This window comes from Solea solea, chromosome 1 (genome assembly GCF_958295425.1).
Source record: "Solea solea chromosome 1, fSolSol10.1, whole genome shotgun sequence".
Classification (NCBI taxonomy): Eukaryota; Metazoa; Chordata; class Actinopteri; order Pleuronectiformes; family Soleidae; genus Solea; species Solea solea.
Genome location: NC_081134.1, coordinates 24,282,442 through 24,308,512, shown reverse-complemented (window position 1 = coordinate 24,308,512; position 26,071 = coordinate 24,282,442). Strand labels below are relative to the sequence as shown.

The 26,071-nt window shown below is 40.8% G+C and overlaps 1 protein-coding gene across 1 annotated transcript; it reads left to right on the top strand.

Annotated features, from left to right (window-relative positions):
- Positions 1 to 1,347: 1,347 nt before the first annotated feature.
- Positions 1,348 to 23,762, top strand: LOC131466093 (tissue factor-like). The gene is made up of 7 exons (XM_058639232.1): positions 1,348 to 1,582; positions 5,701 to 5,818; positions 9,826 to 9,915; positions 11,145 to 11,251; positions 19,313 to 19,491; positions 21,154 to 21,319; positions 22,459 to 23,762. Exons 1-7 carry the CDS (start codon positions 1,516 to 1,518, stop codon positions 22,602 to 22,604), a joined length of 873 nt encoding a protein of 290 aa, XP_058495215.1. The 5' UTR covers positions 1,348 to 1,515; the 3' UTR covers positions 22,605 to 23,762.
- The last annotated feature ends 2,309 nt before the right edge of the window (positions 23,763 to 26,071 follow it).

Genomic DNA, 26,071 nt, shown 5'->3' with positions numbered 1-26,071 from the left:
AAAACAGCTGTGTTCTCCCAGGAACAACACAATTCAACAAGTAATCCTAAAAAATGTGTGTGCTGTGACTTTAAATTAGTTTTATGTGGTGTAGGTTGTACTTGGTGAGGCTAATAAAATGTACGTGATTTTCCCTCTGAGTGTCTGGTTCCCAGGTTGATATGTGTCAGTACCTCACACAACACTTCAGATAACCTGAACTACACCGGAAGTCAAACTTAGTTTACAGACAGGATGTAAACTAATGTCATTTGTGGGCACAGAGTGAGTGATGAATGCATCTGTCTGTGTGTGCTGAAGAGTCACTTGTCAGTGAGACGGTTTCCCATAAATGACACATATTCCTGCAGTGTTCCCACACATTTCTTCAATTATAATATGTGAATACTTAGGAGCCACATGTTTGCTGCAGCTCTCTGACTCACCCACATGCCCTAAACAGACGAAATAACAAGCTTCATCAATTCCCACAAGAATCCCAAACACACTGTGCTTCAGCTGCACTTCTTAGGCCCCACATTCCTTGGCTTGACTCCAAGCTCCCCTTTCCCATGGGGGATCAAACAGAATGCAGAGAGAAGGTAACATTAAATGTTAAGTTTGTTCATTTAGAGGAACACAGTGTGAAAGAGCTGAATGTTATGTTAACTTGGACCATGTTGGAAGCTAAACTTAAACATGCTTAAACAGCATGTCAACTTAAAGTGTTGCTTAAGCTAATCCTATCCGTTTTTATTTTTTGAAGTGTGGTTGTGTGTATTGACAGCATGTGTGTGTGTAGCTGTAGTGAGTGCTGATGAAAAAGAGGGAACTGATTTTGGCCACATAACAAAAGTCTAAATAAAGTAGCAAACATTTGCCTGACATAACCTTCGATTTAAACAGACAGAGACTCTATTGCAGTTTTTTTGCATCAGTTTGAGGGTGTGACTGTACTGTGTGTCTGTACCTCATACAACCACACTTCACTACCGTCTCACAGCAGATTATGTGGCTCCACTGTGTTTCTCTCCTTACTCCTTGTGTCTCCTTGAGGTTGATCCAAAATGTTTAACTGGCAAAAATTGTGAACAGCTGCTGAAAACCAGTCTCCAGTGTTGCACTGTATATGGTTACTGAGACTCTCCCTCATTCAAGGAGGTACGTACCACTTGGTTCTTGTCAGGGTGGGTGTAACTAATAATACTCATTCATGTAACTGTGGGAGTGCACACTCTCCAGTCACAGAGCAACACTGTCCACCTTTTTAAAGAGGTGTGGTCTGCCAGTCAGTGGACATTCACGTCATTATTCAGGAGAAATTCAAACTGAACACACGATGACACAATACCCCTTCAGCAGGGAGGCATGTGGGAGGGGTCAACTGCCAAAACATTCCCCCTGCTCCCCAACACTCAGTCTGAGCAACTCCTGATTCACTGACTGCAGAACAACGGTGGACACATTCACTTTTCCTGCAGTCCTATATTTTGATTGAGGAAGCAAAAAAAACAAAAACGTTTGGTGTTCAAGAACATGGCATCTCTGAAAACTGTGCTCTATCTGGAAATCTGTCTGAACGCTTGGATGATCACAACTGCAGGTAAAACCACAACATTCTGACATTCTAAGATGGATAGATTTTGGAATTTGACAGCAGTTTTGGGAGAGAGGTAGAGTGATTGTGCCGAGTTTATTGTAGATTTTAAAAGAAAACTCACGTTACCTCTGTCCTGATCAAAGGACCATTGATTGAGGTGTCTTATAAATACTGTTGCTTGTGTTTATAGATCCCAGCTCCCCTCACCTCGAATCGTCTCGGCACAACACGGTTTAGGTTGGTTTTCCACTACAAAGGAGTACCTACCAAACGTGGACTTAGTCTTACACACGACACTCAAACGAGTGACCGGGACTTGTAAAGCAGTTGTTTTCAGTGTAACTGAATCATTAGAAGCAGTTCATCAAAACTATTTGTTCAGTACTTCCTCCATGACCGGAGCACAGACTCCGTCTGACACAGTCACTGGACTGAAGTACAGCGACAGGGTTTGTGATGCCGCTCGCTCTCTGTTAAATACTGAGATTTTAGACATTTTCCTGGCAGTAGTTGGAGATTAACCCAGGTTTTTAGGATTTTAAGTCTTACTGATCCACTGTTCGGCATTGTTCGGCTCGATTCTTGTGTCGGATGTCTTGCTCGCCTCTTCGTGTGACGGCACTCTGACTATCAGTGCCCGGCAGTCTGGCAATGTCACGCACACTATCTCATCAGCTCGCTTGGAACCTCGCCAGAGCAGGTACTAAAAAAGAGTGCCAGTGGAAACGCAAAATAACCGTGCCATGCCGAGGCGAGGCGAGTCACGCCAGTGGAAACACATCATATGTTTAACAAGTTAGATTGGAAGGAGAAATGAAGTATCATCTCATCATACTCTGTCTAGATTGTTCTTCCCCAGACAGCTGATTTAATTTGAAGCCAGTAGACCTCTTACATCAGTGTGTTAAAATGTACGCGTTAATGCTGTATTCTTTAGATCCTTTGGAAACTATGACAGGGCAGAAAACCAGGATGAAGCACCACAGCATTGTGCCACAGGATGATCCGAATTTTTTCCAAAACTATCTTTATTAAGAGTAGAAGAAGAAAAAGGGTGTGGCTGTTACCAAATGCTCCACTGGAAGAAATAGAACATAATTTATTCCTGTAATGCCCATTAAATTGTTAATGGTTTTCTGACAATATACTGTATGCTAGTATAACACTTACCTTCCTGGTAATCTGTAACGTTAATCATTTCCTTTCCTTTCATTTCCTTTGACAACTTTTTGCTGTGATAGTATTTTAGCATTACACGGTATTCTGTTTGCAATACCTTATGAACCAATGAAGCAAATAATCAAAATATTCCACAAGATATTTTACTATTTAGCAAGAACTGAAGCTCATGAAATGATTTCCAGAATGTTTGTTTGACAGGCTGTGCGTTCGACTGTTAAAACAGAGAATGATTTACCATGTTGATATACAAAACCCATTTCCAGAAAAGACACTTTCTAAAAATGCAATACGAATTTAAATTGTTGTATATGTTATAAGCAGTGGTGGGACTCAATTATTATTATTATTTTTTAAAATCTAATTAATGACTTGTGTCCACTCTCAACTGAAGACCAAAGACACTTGTGTCCACTGTTTACTAAAGACCAAAGACACGTGTGTCCACTGTCTACTGAAGACCAAAGACACCTGTGTCCACTGTCTACTGAAGACCAAAGACACATGTGTCCACTCTCTACTGAAGACCAAAGACACTTGTGTCCACTCTCTACTGAAGACCAAAGAAACGTGTGTCCTCGCTCTACTGAAGACCAAAGATATGTGTGTCCACTGTCTACTGAAGACCAAAGACACCTGTGTCCACTGTCTACTAAAGACCAAAGACACTTGTGTCCATTCTCTACTGAAGACCACTGTCTACTGAAGACCAAAGACACATGTGTCCACTGTCTACTGAAGACCAAAGACACTTGTGTCAAATCTCTACTGAAGACCAAAGACACTTGTGTCCAATCTCTACTGAAGACCAAAGACACTTGTGTCCACTCTCTACTGAAGACCAAAGACACTTGTGTCCACTCTGTACTGAAGACCAAAGACACTTGTGTCCACTCTCTACTGAAGACCAAAGACACTTGTGTCCACTCTACTGAAGACCAAAGACACTTGTGTCCACTGTCTACTGAAGACCAAAGACACTTGTGTCCACTCTCTACTGAAGACCAAAGACACTTGTGTCCACTCTCTACTGAAGACCAAAGACACTTGTGTCCAATCTCTACTAAAGACCAAAGACACATGTGTCCACTGTCTACTGAAGACCAAAGACACTTGTGTCCACTCTCTACTGAAGACCAAATACACTTGTGTCCACTGTCTACTAAAGACCAAAGACACATGTGTCCACTCTCTACTGAAGACCAAAGACACTTGTGTCTACTCTCTACTGAAGACCAAAGACACTTGTGTCCACTCTACTGAAGACCAAAGACACTTGTGTCCACTCTCTACTGAAGACCAAAGACACGTGTGTCCACTGTCTACTGAAGACTAAAGACACCTGTGTCCACTGTCTACTGAAGACCAAAGACACATGTGTCCACTCTCTACTGAAGACCAAAGACACTTGTGTGCACTCTCTACTGAAGACCAAATAAACGTGTGTCCTCTCTCTACTGAAGACCAAAGATATGTGTGTCCACTGTCTACTGAAGACCAAAGACACCTGTGTCCACTGTCTACTAAAGACCAAAGACACTTGTGTCCATTCTCTACTGAAGACCACTGTCTACTGAAGACCAAAGACACATGTGTCCACTGTCTACTGAAGACCAAAGACACTTGTGTCCACTCTCTACTGAAGACCAAAGACACATGTGTCCACTGTCTACTGAAGACCAAAGACACTTGTGTCCACGCTCTACTGAAGACCAAAGACACCGTTGGCTTGTCACTGTCTACTGAATACCAAAGACACTTATGTCCACTGTCTACTGAAGACCAAAGACACTTGTGTCCACTCTCTACTGAAGACCAAAAACACATGTGTCCACTGTCTACTGAAGACCAAAGACACTTGTGTCCACTGTCTACTGAAGACCAAAGACACATGTGTCCACTGTCTACTGAAGACCAAAGACACTTGTGTCCACTCTCTACTGAAGACCACTGTCTACTGAAGACCAAAGACACTTGTGTCCACTCTCTACTGAAGACCACTGTCTACTGAAGACCAAAGACACGTGTCCACTGTCTACTTAAGACCACTGTCTACTGAAGACCAAAGACACATGTGTCCACTGTCTACTGAAGACCAAAGACACTTGTGTCCACGCTCTACTGAAGACCAAAGACACCGTTGGCTTGTCACTGTCTACTGAATACCAAAGACACTTATGTCCACTGTCTACTGAAGACCAAAGACACTTGTGTCCACTCTCTACTGAAGACCAAAAACACATGTGTCCACTGTCTACTGAAGACCAAAGACACTTGTGTCCACTGTCTACTGAAGACCAAAGACACATGTGTCCACTGTCTACTGAAGACCAAAGACACTTGTGTCCACTCTCTACTGAAGACCACTGTCTACTGAAGACCAAAGACACTTGTGTCCACGCTCTACTGAAGACCAAAAGACACAGTGACCGTTGGCGCGTCACTGTGTCTGTGTGGTATTTAGTATCTAGATTGAAAAATTAAACATGATTAAATGCGTTCACACGTTCTTTTTTGTTTTTGTAATTAATGAATTAAAATGAATGCACTGAAGGCCCTTGCTATAATAAAATAAATGACAAGCTTTATTCTATTTTTGTAACATTAACAACTTTAGAATTTGATGCCTGCACACTCATAACAGGGTTAGGGTTAGTTGGGAATGTGTTACTGGTTAACCTACTACTTGCAGAACAACATTACTCTTTTAACTTATTTGAACTGATTTTCAGTCCTAACTTATTTTAAGTGCGTTGCAAGCATCGTATTACATTTTTTTTAATGTTTTGTTTGGTTTGTAGTTTGATCAGTGAAATAAAGGTAAATAAAGTGACTTTTAGGATGTGTCTCAACTATTGTGGAAATGGGATTTGTACATTCCATTCACTCACTGAAAAGCTAAAGCTGGAAGGTTGAATATCATGTGACCGTTTCATCCACAGAGAAGGACTTGGTTCCAAAAGCAGAGAACGTTCGCTGGTTTTCATTGGACTTTAAGACCATCCTCACCTGGACTACCAAAGCAAGTCCTGACTACACATTCTCTGTGCTGTACTCCAGGTGACCACACACACACGCAAGCACGCAAGCACGCACACACACACACACACACAGAATGTTTCTGTCTGCATTTTATGATAACCTTTAGACTATAAACTTAATTCCTAATTCTTATCTGTGTTATTCACATTTTAATACTGTTATTGTGACTTTTTTCCAGATAAATCTGAATTGGTCTTGTTAACGATATAACGTTTAAAATATTCAAAGAAATTAAGCCGCTGTGCACGAGAGAAACAGTTAACAAATATATAGAACCCTCTTAAGCAGTTCAGTCGTAAAGTTTTAGCCAATGAAACAAGCAAGATATTTGTCTTTGTTGTTTATTAAGTTCTTCATATATTTATATTTTCTTTTTTAGTAAAATTATAGTTGAAGGATTTTTAAGTGTGGTTTTATGAGTTGCCAGTATTGTCTGAGATGTGCACACCCTCTGCTTGCCCCCACTGATGAGAACCAGGTGTGACTGGCTGTCCCGGCTGTCAGAGGAAACACAAGGAAAACAGATGTTGGCCACTCATTAAAGGGCACACATCATAAAATCTATGGCTTCTCAGTCCAGTGCTGATTCTATAGGCACACATGTCCAGCAGGGGGCATGCACAGCTCCAGGCTGCCTATGAGTTAGAACCCACAACTACATCACTTTATCATAAAACAAATATTTCCTCATCATTATATTATAATGTATTTGTTTATTTGTATGATGCCAAATTTGAAAGTTTGAAACTTTCACTGCCCACAGGACAAGCAAAGCCATAATGTGGAGCGACAATGCTTGATACGGCTCGTGTTTACAATGATGCCTTCACTGACGATACGGAATTCCCACTGAGGGGTTCAATAAAGACGCTCTCAGCAATGTCATTGTTTTGGCTAACTTCCTGTCTGTTGCTGTCGTTGTCAGCTGCAGTTATTGCATGTTGGACTAAACTTATAAGCTGTGTCTCTGCATTCGAGGAGTGCAGCCACTGCATACGTGAAGATGAAAGTCAGACGGTGTGAGAAATGAAACGCAATTCTTCTCCGAAGAGTGCGCTGAGGTTAAATGCTTCCCTGCCCCTTGCTGTTGATTTTACATGCACACATTTTTGTTGTTGTCAGTCAGTCATCATCTACCGCTTTATCCTCTGCCAGAGGGTCGCGGGGGGTGCTGTGCCAATCTCAGCTACAACGGGCGATAGGCGGGGTACACCCTGGACAGTTCACCAGTCCATCGCAGGGCACAGATAGAGACAAACAACCATTCACTCTCACACTCACTCCTATGGTCAATTTAGAGTGTCCAATTTACCTAATCCCCACATTGCATCTTTTTGGACTGCGGGAGGAAGCCGGAGAACCCGGAGAGAACCCACGCACACACGGGGAGAACATGCAAACTCCATGCAGAAAGGCCCTTGTTCTAACCGGGACTCGAACCCGGGTCTTCTCGCTGCAAGGCGAGAGTGCTAACCACTACACCCACCGTGTGACCCTCTTTGTTGTTGTGTTTCAGTTAATGCTGTGTTTTAGTTCATGTTGTGTTTTAGTTAATGTTGCATTTTAGTTAGTGTTGCGTTTTAGTTAGTGTTGCGTTTTAGTTAATGTTGTGTTGTAGTAAATGTTGTGTTTTAGTTAGTGTTGCGTTTTAGTTAGTGTTGCGTTTTAGTTAGTGTTGTGTTTTAGTTAATGTTGTGTTTTAGTTAATGTTGTGTTTTAGTTAGTATTGTGTTTTAGTTCATGTTGTGTTTTAGTTAATGTGTTTTAGTTAGTGTTGTGTTTTAGTTAGTGTCGTGTTTTAGTTAGTGTTGTGTTTTAGTTAATGTTGTGTTTTAGTTAGTGTTGTGTTTTAGTTAGTGTTGTGTTTTAGTTAATGTTGCGTTTTAGTTAGTGTTGTGTTTTAGTTAGTGTTGTGTTTTAGTTAGTGTTGCGTTTTAGTTAGTGTTGTGTTTTAGTTAGTGTTGCGTTTTAGTTAGTGTTGTGTTTTAGTTAATGTTGTGTTTTAGTTAATGTTGTGTTTTAGTTAGTGTTGTGTTTTAGTTAATGTTGTGTTGGAGTTAATGTTGTGTTTTAGTTAGTGTTGCGTTTTAGTTAGTGTTGCGTTTTAGTTAGTGTTGTGTTTTAGTTAATGTTGTGTTTTAGTTAGTGTTGTGTTTTAGTTAGTGTTGTGTTTTAGTTAATGTTGTGTTTTAGTTAGTGTTGCGTTTTAGTTAGTGTTGTGTTTTAGTTAATGTTGTGTTTAAGTTAGTGTTGCGTTTTAGTTAGTGTTGTGTTTTAGTTAGTGTTGTGTTTTAGTTAATGTTGTGTTTTAGTTAGTGTTGTGTTTTAGTTAGTGTTGTGTTTTAGTTAATGTTGCGTTTTAGTTAGTGTTGTGTTTTAGTTAGTGTTGTGTTTTAGTTAGTGTTGCGTTTTAGTTAGTGTTGTGTTTTAGTTAATGTTGTGTTTTAGTTAGTGTTGTGTTTTAGTTAATGTTGTGTTTTAGTTAATGTTGTGTTTTAGTTAGTGTTGTGTTTTAGTTAATGTTGTGTTTTAGTTAGTGTTGTGTTTTAGTTAGTGTTGTGTTTTAGTTAATGTTGTGTTTTAGTTAGTGTTGTGTTTTAGTTAATGTTGTGTTTTAGTTAATGTTGCGTTTTAGTTAGTGTTGTGTTTTAGTTAATGTTGTGTTTTAGTTAGTGTTGTGTTTTAGTTAATGTTGCGTTTTAGTTAGTGTTGTGTTTTAGTTAATGTTGTGTTTTAGTTAATGTTGTGTTTTAGTTAGTGTTGTGTTTTAGTTAATGTTGTGTTGTAGTTAATGTTGTGTTTTAGTTAGTGTTGCATTTTAGTTAGTGTTGCGTTTTAGTTAGTGTTGTGTTTTAGTTAATGTTGTGTTTTAGTTAGTGTTGCGTTTTAGTTAGTGTTGTGTTTTAGTTAATGTTGTGTTTTAGTTAGTATTGTGTTTTAGTTCATGTTGTGTTTTAGTTAATGTGTTTTAGTTAGTGTTGCGTTTTAGTTAGTGTTGTGTTTTAGTTAGAGTTGTGTTTTAGTTAATGTTGTGTTTTAGTTAGTGTTGTGTTTTAGTTAGTGTTGTGTTTTAGTTAGTGTTGTGTTTTAGTTAATGTTGCGTTTTAGTTAGTGTTGTGTTTTAGTTAGTGTTGTGTTTTAGTTAGTGTTGCGTTTTAGTTAGTATTGTGTTTTAGTTAGTGTTGCGTTTTAGTTAGTGTTGTGTTTTAGTTAGTGTTGTGTTTTAGTTAATGTTGTGTTTTAGTTAGTGTTGTGTTTTAGTTAATGTTGTGTTGTAGTTAATGTTGTGTTTTAGTTAGTGTTGCGTTTTAGTTAGTGTTGTGTTTTAGTTAATGTTGTGTTGTAGTTAGTATTGTGTTTTAGTTAATGTTGTGTTTTAGTTCATGTTGTGTTTTAGTTAATGTGTTTTAGTTAGTGTTGTGTTTTAGTTAATGTTGTGTTTTAGTTAGTGTTGTGTTTTAGTTAATGTTGTGTTTTAGTTAGTGTTGCGTTTTAGTTAGTGTTGTGTTTTAGGTAATGTTGTGTTTTAGTTAGTGTTGTGTTTTAGTTAATGTTGTGTTTAAGTTAATGTGTTTTAGTTAGTGTTGTGTTTTGGTAATGTTGTGTTTTAGTTAATGTTGTGTTTTAGTTAGTGTTGTGTTTTAGTTAATGTTGTGTTTTAGTTAGTGTTGTGTTTTAGTGTTGTGTTTTAGTTAATGTTGTGTTTTAGTTAGTGTTGTGTTTTAGTTAATGTTGTGTTTAAGTTAGTGTTGTGTTTTAGTTAGTGTTGTGTTTTAGTTAGTATTGTGTTTTAGTTAGTGTTGTATTTTAGTTAATGTTGTGTTTAAGTAAATGTTGTGTTTAAGTAAATGTTGTGTTTAAGTAAATGTTGTATTTTAGTTAATCTTGTGTTTAAGTAATTGTTGTGTTTAAGTTAATGTTGTGTAAGATTGTTTTAAATAAAGATAGTCCAATAACCACTTTTTTTATGTCCGTTTGTGAAAACATAATCATATGACCAAAGTATTTTGTCATGTGACTTTCAGTGACGACGGTGACTGGCTCGAATGCTATGACTGCAGCCAAGTGTCAGAGATGGAATGTGACATGACCAACTCCCTCAGGCCGTTCGACAGGTAGGAACATACTATTATTATATTATTATGTAAATATATATATATATATATATATATATATATATACATATGTAAAAAATAACGTGACGTCCTGTCTGCTTTTGCTCGTCGACATCTGTCACCTGAGTGAGGGAGTGGTACAACAATGCTTGTGGTGCTTGCCATGTGTTTTCTTTTTAGTGTTGTCATGCAAGTAGATCACAACAACACACTGCTTCTTGTCTCCGGGGAGCGGTTTTCCTTTGCTCCAGTTTCTAAGAAACTATTTAATTTATTTTCTGTTGTTTAATGCTTTAATAACATAATTCAATCATGAAATCTTAAAGAATAAATGTTGCTGCTTTGATACTGTTTTAAACTTGCAACTATAAGTTGTGCTTTTCCAAACAAGCAATTGGGGCCCTGTTACAGCCTGAGATTTGGTTTTATTGTCTTTCATGGCCTTTTTTTAAATGCATAATTTGCCTCATGGGCAATATGTTGCTGGAGGCCAGATGTTTCCCATCCCTACATTAAACCAAACATATATTTTTCTTGGCACTGGTTGAAATGACTCATGCTGTTGAACTTATTTTAGTGTAATATGATATGAGCAACCTCAGTTTAACCTTCTTTTTGAATCCTAATGTTATGCTTTGAGAAATTGACTTTAAAACACACTGCAGAAATTGGACTCCAGTGCAGGATACAACTCACAAGGTGGGTTAAAAATAAAGTTTGCTGAGGCAACAGTAAACTAGCAGGTTAAAGTCCAATATATAAATCCAATCCAATCCAACTCTATTTATAAAGCACTTTAAAAAACAACAACAGCTGAAACAAAGTGCTGTATATCAGAGATAAATAAATACAACAAATAAAATATAAAAATGACCTAATAATAATCTGCCTTATCTTAATAGAAGGTTAAAGTAAAAAACACCAACTTTACATTCCTGATTTCCTTATTTCTGGTACTTTGCCGGATTTGTCTTTAGCCTCAGTAACAAATCTCTTCACAACAAAAGCAGCAGCAGTAGGAGATGTAATAGCATTAGCAATAAATAATGTCACTTCTGGTATAGCTAGGAGAGCAAGCGGTAACCTCTGAAGCTGATATTAGTCAAATAATTCTACCATGTGCCAAATGCCAGGGTTCAAAACCTCATGTTTAAGAATACCATATCATGATGAATGCATGTGGTGTCACATAGCTGCAAACCGTGTTTGTGTTTGTGTGTGTTCGACAGGACATACTCTGCTGACATTCAAACAGAACATGTTACCATGGACTATAACAGCGACCCGGAGGAGTTAACTCACACGTACTCCGCAAAGTTCAACCCCCACAAGCAGAGTAGGTGTTGCACACACACACACACACACACACACACACGCAGTTCTGAAAGTGTGGTTTCTAAGCTTGTGTCACACAAACACATGGAAATCTGGAAATATTTGAAGAAGATGTGGCCAGTTGAATGTATGCACTCCTCATTGTCAGGGTTTGAAGATAATATGTTAATACAATGCCTGGCCAAAAACAAATTCACCACCTAAAAAAAGGGTCACACACTCCAATAGCCTTTAGCTTTGATTACGGCACTCATTTGTCCAGCCAGTCCCCAGCGATGGGCCGAAAATCATCCTGGCGCCTAGGGCGCCCAGTAGCCGTACAGGGCAGGAGAGGCCCACAGCCACCACCCCCAGGATAGCAACGCATCCATCCCGCAGGGGACCAGTCGGAGGAGTGCGGGGGGGAAGCCCCCCCACCCAGGGCCGACCCGAGGGAGCCAGCGGCGACATGACCACGGCAGAGCCCCCCCCAGACCGCCCACCGGGGAGGCACGGCCAGATACCCACCACAGGCACCCCCACCGCCCCCCAGAAGCCGACCGCATGCCCCCCAGCCCAGGGAGGGACAGGCGGAGGCCCACGTAGGGCCACCAGCCAAGGGGGCCCCCAGAGACGGAAGAGAGGCAGACCCTCGAGCCAGTCCAGGGCAGATTCCCCAGGTAGAGGCGGGGCCAGTGGTCCAAGGACCCGCCGCGCCCAACCCCGTGGTGCCCCAACATCCAGGAGAGTCTGTGCCCGCCAACGACCCCTGCCGCGTAAGCAGACTGCCGCCCACCACAGCACCTTCAGGGAGGTGCGTCATGATGGGCCACAGCCATGCCTCCCGGACACCCCCTAGACCGAGCGCAGGGGACCCGATCCCCCACGTCCAGCGACGCCTCCCGGCCACCACTGCTGCCCCCACCCAGACTGCCAGTCCCAACACGGCCGGGGGGGTGAGCAGCAATCGGGTGCTCAGGAGCGCACCAACGACCACCACCCTCCACCCCAGCCCACCGGTGAATGATTTGGAGGTGTGTGCGTGTGTGGTGTGTTATGCGATGTATGTTGGTATCTGATGTGCAGTTAAAATGGCGGAGGGAAATGTGGCACGGGCGCCTCACTGCTGGCAGAGAGTGGAGCCGTCGACTGGTCTCTCGCCCACCAGGCCCTAATGTCTAACATGCGATAAAATTAGGGGAAGAGTGGCAGATCATCGAGGGGAACGGAAAGCGGCCCCACAATGTGATGGTCCCACCCCCCGACCCCCCATCAGCTCAGCCACACAACCCCCAGTGCCCTAGCTGTGTGTGTGTAGATGTATCATCTGCGTTGGGGGGTGGGCAAGAGTTCCCCCCCAAGTAGGGTGCCAGCTTCCTGACTGGCAGGGCCATATGCCCCAATCCCACCCACATCCCTGGCCAAGAAGGGAACAACCCGTCAAGGCTAGGGACACACCATTGCACCCCATGAGCGCCGCTGGGGTGGAGGACCAGATACCCCCCCCGGTGAGCACACCACCCCTGACGAGGCCAGACCCACACCCAGGCCACCACGGCATTCCCAACGGCAGCGATCCCCAGACCCCGGCCCCACCCACAGCCCAGGGACAGTCCAGACCAGGCCCATGCCCCACCCCATCTCCCACCCCATCTCCCACCCCAAAGGTCCCCAAAGCAAGGCGCCCCCCCGTGTGCCCTCCACCATGCCCCCCCAAGGGACAGAGGACGCTCAAGTCGCAGCAGGGGCACAGCAGCACGCACTGCCCCGCCACCCCAGAGGGCAGATCCCAGATCACCCTCCCCCCCACGCTAGGGGCCAACCCCACCCCCCAGCGCGCAGAGACCCAGAGCCCCTACCCCCACCCGCAGCACGGCGCCAGCCCAGCACGAGCCCACGGCCCACCCCCCCACAGATCCACCCCGACCCCTGCAGGGCAGACCCACAGCCACCGAGGGACGGTAGACCGAGGGCCACCAACCCACACAGACCACCAGACAACCCAGGCACCCCAGATGCACGGCCCGCAGCACCACAGAGCACCACCGCAGAACCACCGCCCGCAGCACCACCGCATAACCGACCAGGGAAGACACAGTCACCAACCCGCCCTAGGAAATAAAATCAATTAGAGGTGTCCAGGTCAAATCGAAGATAGATAATTGTTTCTTTATGGAAGCAGACATTCTCTCCATAGAGATGTGATCTAAAATAAAATTTCTGTATTGGTTTAAACTTCAGTTTTTCTTGTTTATCCAATTCAGGAGGATAGTTTTCTTGGCGACGCTTAGGCTAGTGATTAATATGTGTGATTTTTCCATGTCTATATGTATTCCGTTTAAATCACCCAGTATGCATAGCGTAGGGGAAAGTGGTATGGTGTATTCGAGACATGCTGAGAGGTCCTCGCATACCCTACACCAGAATGTATACACCGGTGTGCATAGCCATATAGCATGCATGTAGCTATCTGCTGTGTTTTCGTTGCAGTTTGTGCAGATATTTGGGTATTTATATTTATGCTTTTAAAGCACTGATGCCGTTTGATGGTTTTGCTTATAAATGGCAGATCGGAGATTTTAATTTCTTTACAGAGTGTTTGTTCAATGTCTAGCCACAGACTGTCCAGTGGTTTGGGTTGAAACCATTTTTGGACATAGTGAAGCTTATTTGCAAGAAAGTAGTTGTGGAAGTTGGAAGTTCCAGACCACCATAGGCTTTTGCTTTTTGGAGTGTTTTTAAACTGATGCGTGCTGGTTTGGTTTTCCAGAGGAATTTTGTGGCAGAGTCTAAGGATTTAATGGGTTTAGTTGGGATCATTGAGAAGAGGTAATTGATTTTTGGTAAGATCATCATTTTCATGGTGTTAACTCTTCCCATAAGTGATAAAGGTAAGGAATTCCATCGCATGAGGTCATCCTCTATTGTTTTAAGTCGTGGAGTATAGTTTAATTGTGCTAGATCTGACAGCCTGGAGGAAAGATTTACACCAAAATATTTCAGAGGACAGGATGTTGATGATTTGAAGTCATGGTTGATTGGTAGGATGATCGATTTTGCCCAGTTTATCGAGTAATCTGATATGGCTGAGAATTTATTAAGAAGTGCAATAGTCTCGGAAAGAGAGCTTTGTGAATCTTGGAGGAAAAGTAATACATCATCAGCATAGAGGCTTATTTTGTGATGTAGTTTTGTTGTTTGAATACCTTTGATATTTGTGTTTGTGCGAATAGCCGCTGCGAGTGGTTCAATAAAGATGGCAAATAGTGATGGAGAGAGTGGACAGCCTTGTCTGGTGCCTCTCTGGAGAGTGAAGCTTGGAGAAGTTTGATCATTTGTTCTGACAGAGGCACTGGGTGAACTGTATAAAATTTTGATCCAGGAGATGAATTTTTCTCCGAATCCAAATTTTTCCATTGTGGCAAGTAGGAATTTCCAGTTTACTCTATCAAATGCTTTTTCTGCATCTAGTGAAACCACTGCTGCTCTAAATTTATCGATTGTGCAGTAGTCTATTATATTTACTAATCTGCGTGTATTATTAGTTGAATGTCTATCCTTAATGAATCCTGTCTGATCTGGGTGAATTATGAAGGGGGTAATTTTTTCCAGTCTCCTAGCTAAGGCTTTGCAGATGATTTTAAGATCTGCGTTTATGAGTGAGATGGGGCGATAGCTGGATGGGAGTGACGGGTCTTTTTTTAGGTTTGAGGTGAAGACAGATATGTGCTGTATTTATGTGTGTGGGGAGAGTGTTACTTTCCTTGATTTTTATTATCATTTTATAGAATGTTGGTGCTAGTATGGACCAGAATGTTTTGTAGAATTCCACTGGGAATCTGTCTGGTCCTGGGGCTTTCCTGTTTGGCATATGGTGTAGGACCTCATTTAGTTCAGCTATTGTGATATGGGACTCCATAGACTTAACCTGTTCCTTATTAAGTTTTGGTAGATCTATGGAGTTTAAAAATGTGTTTATGTCTGTACTTGATGAGTTATTGTTTGATGAGTATAAGTTTTTATAGAAATCTCTAAAAATGTTGTTTATTTCTCCCGGTGCATGGGTTAGTTTACCGTCTGAGTCTTTTATGGAGTGGATAGTTGTTTTTTCTTTGTTTAATTTAAGTTGGTTAGCTAGGTATTTACTGGATTTATTGTTATGCTCAAAGTTTTCCAAGCGTTATCTCTCCAGTTGGAACTGCGTTTTCCTTTCTATTATTTTGTTTTATTCAAGTTTTAATTTTCTTACATTATTCAGCAAGTTCTCATCTTGGGATGCAGCATAGGCAGTCTCTAATGTTTTTATTTTATGTTGTAGTTCTAATTCCAGTAGGTTTTCTTTCTTCTTTTTAAATGAGGAGTATGAGATTATTCTACCCCTCATAACTGCTTTTGCTGCATCCCAGAGGACACCTGGTGGTGTTCCTGGTAGGTCGTTTGTTTCTAGAAATATTAACCACTCTTTTTCAAAGTATTTGATGAAATTTGGATCATCTAGTAATGATGTATTAAATCTCCAGTTTCTGATTGGTGGTGTGATAGATACATATTTCTAATCTCAAATAAAATCAAATCCATATAAGTGGCTCTGTGGTGTAGTGTGGATGGATCTGTTGCTGAATCATCTGAATGAGCTCCTGTCCGGCCGATGATGTGCTAACCCTCAGAGAATTGCTCAATCATTAGCATCACAGGCATTACTTCATAGCCAAAGCATTCATTATTCAGGCACGTCATTGTGCTTGTGTCATTCATGAATCACAAGGAAATTTCAAAATCTCAATATGTAACAGAGGAGCCTGGGGTATTTAGGGAGAGCACTGCCGAAAGCCGGCAACTGTGAGCTGAACCACAACTGGAGTTTGTTGTGGTCATGCAAATCTTTTGATTCAATCTTATTAATTCACTGATTCTAATGATTCAGTTCAATGATTCAGTTCACCAGCCCTTGATGTATTTAATAATGGCAGAGAGTCTCGACAGGTGCAATTCTCTTTATTTTATAGCACCGTGAAAACTAAAAATAAGTACAGAATGAATTTAATTAATAACACTTACAAATGACACAAATTTGACAAATCTCATTACCACAGTGCATCCAAATCCAACTATACAATACACATAGAAGTACTTCGAAAATAATAAACAACAATAATTAGATTTGACTTTGTGATGGAGGTTGGAAAGTTGTAGCTGGCTTCCCTGATTTGCAATCGCGTAGTGTGTGTCTCTTAGAACACAGTCTAGAATGTTCCCCCAAGACTTGTATAAGAATGAAGCAGGAAACATTGATCCCTTTTATGTTGCTTCATTCCAGTATAAACTCACAGAGGGTTGTGGCCATAGAGACTTAACAGGTCCTTGCAGTGTCCAGCCAAGCCTGCCGCTGGGCCCCCAGGTGGGCCAAGACGGACAGGTTCAATCGGCGTCACCAGGTGCGGACAGTCAGAACCTATCAAGATGAGTGGGTGAATGTCTGTGAACGGCTGCAGGGGTAGCGTCTTGAGGTGCTTATATCTGCGCTGAAGTCCCTTCACTGGGTAAGAGTGTTCAGCCAGACCTAGTGCACCTGCAGTGAAGGCTCTCTCAATCGTAAATGTCTTTGATGGCTGACCAGTCAGAGAGATTTTGAAGGTCACTGATGAACCATGTATCGTTCTCGTATCCTCCTGAACTCTTCTCAGGGTGAGGCTCTCTGGAGTTCCCTGAAGCTGCAGCCTGTGGACAGCCTCTTGGAGGAGGATTGTCCTCTCTGAGACACCACCCTGTCAGACGAGACAGGTATATACATACATATATATGTATATGTATACATCCAGCCACCCTAGTGGCTGGATCCGCTTAAATCACCTGCTCTTTCATACAATTTTCAGAACAGGCTTAGTTAACACAAGTTTGTTTACAATTTACACACACACAATATACAAGAGAGACACACCTCACTCCGCTCACAGAGGGTGCAAAAACCCACACGTGTGGCCATCAAGCCAGAGTTTGATGGCCTCTTCAAAGTACGAACAAAACGGCACACAACTACAGCGCAGGTAAGACGAATTATGCACAACACACGAAGTACAAGCAAGTAATAAATGTGAAAATAGTAGTAATCAATAGTAGTAATCAAACCAAGATGATACTACATGTGCTAACTTATTCCAGAACAGAGGCTCAGGTAATGTGAAGAGCCGGGAGAAAGAAAAGTTGCAGACTAGCACGCTCCCGGGCTTACAGTGACGAAATGTAAACAGAGCTAGCCATACAGGTTCCGGGGTTACAATGAAGGAACGTGAATAATGAATAAGCTTACAAGAAACTTGCAAGTCACTTACAAGAAACATCAAAAAATAATTGCTTTCCTTAGGATTATTACTTGTGCTCTCAATTCAATTGGAATTAGTTCACTCTCACTGTGTCTACCGCTTTATCCTCCAAATCAGGGTTGCAGGGGGCTGACGTATAGGGCGAAAGGAGGTTTCACAACATATAGAGAGACAAATAAAAATTCTGCCCCGCATGTTTCCTTGCTTCAACACACCTCATTCAAATACATGGGTTATCAGGCTTTCGATTTAGAGTGTTTAGATATTTTTATAAAATAATTTTTCAATATAACAAAAGTGCAGGGCTGAATGTTCATTACGAAGGTATGAAATGAAGATGTGCACTTTTCACTTTAAAACCAGCTTGTTTTAAAACTGCTGTGATCAAGACTTTATTGAAGAAACCAGGCCTGGATGTAAATTATTTGGGTAATTACCGTCCGGATCAATCATCCCACAGAAACAGCGCTGGTTAAAGTGTGGAATGATCTGTTGCTTCTTGGTTTGTTGTAGGAAAGCTATTTCTGTTTTAAGTTGTTTTAGATGTGAGAAGACCTTTCTTCATTTTAATAGAGTGGTTTAGCTCAGTGTTTTTCAACCTTTTTTGAGCCAAAGGTACACTTTTTTCATTCAACGAGGCACACGAGGCACACCACCAGCCGAAAATGTTAAAAAATGAAACTCTGTAGCCCATATAAACAATATACAGTCATTCTCATCAAAGTGTCTTGAATAGGAATCAAATAAAGTTTTCCCACTTAAGTCCTCTTTTTCAAGATATTCTGATGTGACCCGAAAAATGTCCTCTCCTGTTGTTCTTTCTGGCAATGACTTGCAAAATAGGAAGTTTTCTCTGATTGCGTCTCCATCCGCAAAACGCACATTGGCCAAGAGTTGAGCATGTCCACTAATATCAGGAGACTCATCAAGTTGCAACGCAAATTCCTTACTGATATGGATCTTTTCCAAAACTCTCTCGTTTACCTTTGTGTTTTTTCTCATGAAAGTTGCCTGTTTGTCCGTGTGTTCACGCAGGCGAACAAAATAGTCCGCATTCTTGTTTTGAAGCGAAGGGTGTTTTCGTTTGGAGATGGTGTTTAAGCTTACTTGGGACCATGACTGGTGCAGAGTAAGAGTTCTGGTGGTGAGGGCAGTGTGATGTTCCTAAATACCTCACACAGCAGCTTCAAGAAGAACTCAGGAGGTCCACTTTCAATGGATTCTGGTTATCCCGGATACGTATGTTCTGCCTCTTGCTTCGGCTCTCTGTAACTTTGGCTGAGCGTTATCTTCGTGTACAGTGTGTCTGTTTGTGCTCATCTGACGAGAGGGCAGCTCAGGTCAAAGCTGTCATCTAAAACAATTGCAGGAGGAGGTTCAAAATGCTTTTAAATAACGATTTTCAGCCACCAAGTTCAGAATGAGCAGAAATCTAAAAAAAGAAGCATAAATTATCTCTGCCACAGTAATGTATGAACCTGGCTCTGTCACTTTATCTACCTTACTCTGTGCAGGTCACTGCTACCACCAGTCAAATTTTTAATTACATTACATGTCATTTAGCAGACGCTTTCATCCAAAGCGACTTACAAGGGAATTGAATACAACCTGCCAGGTGTGGAGTTGAACTTGCGACTGGTCTTAACCACTGAGCTACACCACCATGACAGATAAGGATGCTGTGATCATTTGTGAACACACAAAGTGCCAGTGACCCAATCACACCCCTCAGAGAGACACATCAATATTTCTGCTTTCCTCAGGTAACATCAGTGCTGTGAAATTCACCGTGTCAGCTAAAGATGAGCGCACAGTCATTGTCAACATCACAGATCCTCTCACCAGCATCCATGACTATGGGAAGCAGCTCACCATCAGAGACATCCTGAAAAATGACCTCAAGTACAAGATCAGCTACTACAAGTCTGGAAGCACAGGCAAGGTAGAATATTCTGATTCATTGAATACCTGAATGAATGAAGCATAACCATGATCACTGAGAAGTGTCAGTCTGTTGAATTAATCCTATTACTGCTGAAGCACATTACATTCACTTGAAAAAAAAAAAAATTTTTTCGGTCCGTTTTTTGAAGTAATTTTTTTTTCTGTTTTTCAGAGTAATTATTTTTTCAGTTTTTTGTGCTAGTTTAGAGCACATTTGAAACAATAAACACATTAATTCCTTTATTGAGAGTTTGATTTATAACAACATGGACGGCTCGTCTAGTTTAATCAAGTTTTACTTTGACCTGGGTTTAAGACACTGGGAGATAGTCCTGTCCTTAAGCCACATAGATGGTATCAACATTAGTTTGTCGACTTTACGCAGGCACCTGAGGACTTTGCGGTTCTTCAGAAGGAAAGCTCATTCAGATCTGTTAGACATAGCAATGTTTCGCCATGATCAGTTGGACAGATACGGCTCCATGGATACAAGATGATGCCTTTGAAATGCATTCAGGCATCTGGCTACGTGGTGACTCAAGAGACGATCAGGAGACTTCTGAAAATATGGGAGTCACTTGCAGGTTGGAGGTTCTCGTGAGAGTTCTCGATAATTCAAGGAAAAGAATTACTCAGAAAAACAGGAGGGGAAAAAAATTAGCACAAAAAACAGAAAAAAAATTACTCATTAAAAACACATTTGACAGAAAAACAGGAAAAAAAATATTCAAAAAAACAACAAACCAAAAATGTTTTTTCTTCAAATGAATGCAATGCGCTTCCGTATATTACAACACAGTATTTGAGTTGATACACTTTGCCACATGTACGGTGGCCCAGAAGACTTGAATGCAAAAGCAAAATCACGAATGATCGTCAGCAGTTGTGGGTTGTTGTTTTTTTTACAGTATGTTCCAGTGTCTGAGGAGGTAGAGGCAATCGTGTTTTTGCATGTGTGTGTCTTCTGGGCCACCGTAGATATGACTATTGCATGTAAATATCATAGTTTATTTTTAAATATTTGTGATTTGTGAGTATTCCCTTTGTCAACACATTATGGTTGTTTATGTTACGTGACTAATTAATGGAGTCATCAGGTGAGTGAAATAGAGCGGTTTGATAGGTTACTGTCGATGTCGATGATTATCAAAAGAAAGGTGGGATACTTAAAGGTGTGTTTTTGATCCTGGGTGAAAGTTTTGGAAACAAAATTAAACTTTTGAAATCAAATTTTTTTCACATTTCTTAATGGAAGAAAAGCGGAAAATGTCAGAAAACGTGTTAAACAGGTTCAAAGAGTGATCACATGGTACATGCTAAAACTGGATTGAGTTGTCTTTCACAGAGTAATAGTAGCTAATGGTCTGTATTGATCACTACTATTGCTGCTGTTTAACATTTACAGTCCCCTCTTTCCAAGGTATTGGTAGAGTGAGGATAACTTTATTTTCAGGATACATTGAGAAAACTTAGAAGATAGGCTCGTTTGTAATAGACCACCACACTCTTAGATGAGCAAAATGATAGGAATGGATAGACTTGAATTAGAGTTAAATAAATAAATAAATAATAATAATAATTCCTATTTAGGGGCAAGTCCTTTGGTATTGCTATCAATGCATCCCATATGAGAGTGATGTGTTCCATTCTCATCTGATAGAGAGACGTCATATCTAACTCGAGTGTGGCAGAGGTGTCACAGCTGGACGCAGGAGAGAGTTACTGTTTCATGGTCGCAGCTTTCATCCCATCCAGACCGAAAAGCACCCAGCAAGGAGCTTGGAGTAAACAGCTGTGTAATCATGTACCCAGAACTGTCCTGCAAGGTACACACACCACACACCACACTCACAACACAACACAACACATTTGCAGTGTAACAGAACTGGCACATGCTAAGATAGAGCTAAAATAAAATATGGCTAATACTACAAAAACACTGCAGTAACTGCACTAATAAGAAGGTGATGAGCGCAGTGACCACAGTGTGCGTCAGTCTCCGGGGTTGTATGATGTCTCACTGCAACACAAATCAAATCACAACATGGAAAATGTTACAGCAGACAATCACAGTCACAATGGACGATGGATGATGTGATGAAAGCGTCAGTGCTCCATATGCACTTTTTGCATGTACCTATGTCGCCATCTGCTGGACCTTAACGGGCACTGCAGTGGAGTACGCATGCTTCCATTGTGTTGTGATTTGATTGTTGCACAGAAACAAAAAAAGCTACAAAAAATGCCTAACACACACATGCACAAACTCTTTTTTATTTAAATGTGTTTTTTTGTGCAAAACATATTTACAGAGCAAGTGAAGACAAGTGCATAAAGTACCAAAACAACAAATAAATAATTATTTATTATTATTAATTAAATTAAATGATTTATTATTTTAATTAAATATTGTATGTGTATAGCCTCCTTATTAAAATAACGATACTTAATAGGGGGATGTGATAGTGACTGGGGTGGGGTAGCTCTGTGGTTAAGACCCGTACCCCGTGTGCGCAGACATCATGGTCACAAGTTGAACTTCACCCCTGGCAGGTTGTAAAAAAGTGTCTGTTAAATGATTGATTTAAGCATATAAGGGAAAACTGGGAAGTAAAAAGTTAATGTTGATTTTTTTTTTTGTCTAAAGTCAGTATTTGGAAATGAGGGAAAAATATATATAAAAAAAACAAATTGGGCAAAGGTTGGGATCAGTGGTAGAGTGTGTTGTCTTTTACCTCGAAGGCTGCGGGTTCAATTCCCGGCTCTGTAAAGTAAAGCAGCTTAGATAAGCAGACTAGAGAAGTGCTATATAAATACAAACCATTTATCATATACACAGCGTTTGAAGCAAGAGTTAAAGAACATAAGAAGACAAACCTTTGACAAACAGGGGCCGTTTCAGGGAATGTGGTTCTGTGAAGTGACGTGTAACTGTGTGCGCCTGTGACTCTGATTGTTCCTGCAGAGCTGAGCGTTGGAGCGTGGGTCGGTGCCGTGTTCATCGTGCTGACCGTTGTCATCATCATCGTCACTGTGACGGTGCTCTGCTGCAAAAGACGCAAACAGAGGAACAAAGCCCCCTACACAGCTCAGTTATCAGCACCTGCTTAGTGTGTGTATGTGTGTGTGTGTGTGTGTGTGCGTGTGTGTGCATGTGTGTGCATGTGTGTTAGTGTGTAAGTGTGTTTTTAGGTGTTCTTTTTAATATATCTCCTGGACCTTTTTTATAGGAACGTTTTTTACTAGTGTATTTGGCCCTAAATAGAGCTTACTTTGACAGTGAGTGTTCAGATTAGCTGTGATGTCGCTATAAAACTACTACCCTTTATGTTATATCTACCTTTTCAGCACTGCTTCTACATGTTTATTTTTGAATATTGTGTCTGGACCCACAATCGTCGGAGCATCATCATCATGTACATGTACATGTACAGCATGACCTTGTTTTCCAACAACTAAACTGCATTCTCACTGATGTTTCAAGGACACGTCATAATAGTGACGTAGTATTTCACGTTGCAGACCACCTCATTTGTGAAATACTTTTTCTTTCTTTATTTATTTCCTTGCCCAAACACCCAACTACAAAGGTTTATCGTCACTCCCATTTCCTAAATTCAGCCAAAGGTGCCTCAAAAAAACAGCATCATGTCTGAATCATTTTCAGAAGTTTCAGAACAACTTTATGAGACATGGTTGAGAATTCAGTTTAATCATGTGGGAATGTAATATCTTTAGAGAAAAGGTTGCACATGTTCATCACAAGCAGGCTTGATTCAATGCCAGACTGCATGTATACAGTATATGTCACATCTTCGTCCACAAATCTTACCTCATGTTCGTTTTTTCTAAACATGCTTGTCCTCATATTCCACTGTGACTAAAGGTATATCACTACAGATGTAATATAACAAATAACCACTACGAGAACTTGTCTTGAGCCATCAAACCACAACTATGTTAGCTTATAATGCATATGTAATTGTTGTTGCTCAGAAAAACAATCATACATTTACTTACTTCTGTCCTCACACGGTAATTCATTATATCTGAAGTTCTGAGGGAGGGGGGCACACCTCTGTCTGCAGCAAAGATTTCCCCCACACTGCAGCTGATCATGTAACTCGTCCAAGAAAACAAATCTTTTCATGTGCTATCATTCCATTGTGGTGTTCCTTGCTTGTGATTTTAGTGTGCGTAGTTTGTCTCACAACAGTCACTTTTGTTGGTTAAAAGGATGACAACGTAATAAAACACGAGACACGTTCACATGCTCCACATCCTGCTGTTTTCTTATCATCACGTTCAACTATAATGTTTCCCAATTGGCACAGAATAAGAATGTATAATGCAAACGCAGTTGCTGAACGTCAGTTCTGCTGTGTATTTATAACCATGATAGATTTGTGTGTTTTTTAAGGTGTTTTCTTGCAGATTGTGTTGCATATTCTTGTGCAACGACAATCGAAACGTTCTATTCTGTTCTCAAGACTTGAACGTCTCACTCCTCCTTTGTCTATCTGAGAAAAGAAGTTACCGTGTGACACACAGCACACACACTTCACACTAACCACAAATCAAATGACCATGTGACGATTATGGAGTTTTATTTGTTTGATTTTTTCCAACACAGAATGTCACATTTAAACACATCACATACTACATCACACGCAAATGCATTATAACTTTTCATTGGCCGACACGTCTTTTCACTCAACCATGGCTCTTAAAGTGCATACACCTACAGTATATCATAGAAAACACACACACACAAACTTCACCTCCTCTGTCTTTCTCCTAAACTACTGTATATTGCTATTCCACTGGCTGCGTTTGATAATGTTCTGATCATGTGAGCAATTTCACAAACCGTTATTAAAGTAATTGAATACAAAAATAATTGAAGGAGTACCAAGTAAATAAATGTCAGCAGTAATGAAAACAGAGTCCACATTTATCAATAATCAGATAAAAAGCTTTAGAAGCTGGCAGGTTCACTAAAACATAGTATGATATCATATATTACAACTCAGGTTAGAACACAGTGAAATTAAATCTGGTCCCATGACTGATTATTTGGAAATCTCTGGATCCCAGATCAAACAGGTACATAAACTAGATATACGCTTTGTTTGGATAATGACAATAAGGGGGAACAATTAGGTCAGGATGAGCAGTGGAGCCTGGTCTCTGAATGTTTAATACACATGAGCCACAGTAAAACATTAGGCAGGACTGCTCATATAATAATGATGATATGAAGTGATGTTATTTGCTCACATCAAAGATATTTTATCTGAAGGAAAAGGAGGTCTGGAAACACAAACATGGTCAAACGTTACAGAGATATTCTTCTGTGGACACACAACTGTCACCACAACAAGGCTCTGATAAAGTGGACTCTGTTTTATTAGCACCATTGTTGTACACAAGGACGGTATTTACTGTTACTTTCGCCAGAGCAATAACACAATCGTGTTCAGAGCAGCACCACCAGACCAGTTTCTGTTGATGGACAATTAGCATGTGAATGGTTCAGGTGTTTGGAAGTCTAACGTCTATGCCTGCTTTTAAACAAGGTTTTTATTTCAGAAAAACCTCCATCCCTGCACTGCCCATGGAAAATACATATTAAAATCAATTCATAAAATCAAACTTCAACATTTAAAACTACATTTTGGCATGAGGAGAACAAGGAGGAGTTTCAATTCAGCACTGGGTTGGATGTTGTGGATGCTTCTGATAATGAGTAAATACAATAAAGACATTAATAATATATATATAATTTATCTTCTCTCTGTGGCAATGACCACATACTGTATTTCATTTACATTATGATGTATTCAATATTTCTTTCTTACACACACACACACACACACACACACACAGCCTAATAGGGCTATTCAGTGTTAATCTACATTGTAGAAAGTAATAAAAATGAAGAGAAACCATTGAGAAGGTGATTAGTGTTTTAACCTGTTAGCTGTTTGTTTTCCCAGTTCACCCCAAAACATAAAGTGTTTATTTTATCAACTTAAAGAGCAACTAAACCCCTAAACCACTTTTTTTTTCAGGTTTAAACAAGTGTATAAGGTTATCTAGTAATATTCTTCACTGACCCAGGTCTCACTCTTGGTATTGGAATGACATATTTTGTGTTCGAATGTGTGCCTTCTCTGGCTAAACATGCCAGTCTTCGTATTAGCTGGCTCATCCCGGGCTTTGTTCACCAACTGTCCTCCTCTGGCCACACCCCCTATTATAGGGGGCGGAGTGTATACACAGCTCTTCTATTTCTGAAGAACCACAGAAATCCAGCAGACTTGAGCACGAGCGAGAGAGGAAGTCGGAATATAAAACATCCGGTTTACTTTTCAGACTAAAAGATAACTAGTCTCTGACTCCAGCTGTGCAGCTGCGTGGAGGCGGGCGGACGTGAGACATAAGCAGTGTAACTGGGGCGGAGCTGAGCGCACCAGAGTGCAGTGAGTCCATTCTGCAGCCAGTGTATTTACCCGACAACAGTGAGTGCTATTTCCTGATTGGCCGATCAGGTCGCTAATTCAAGACAGCTGTAT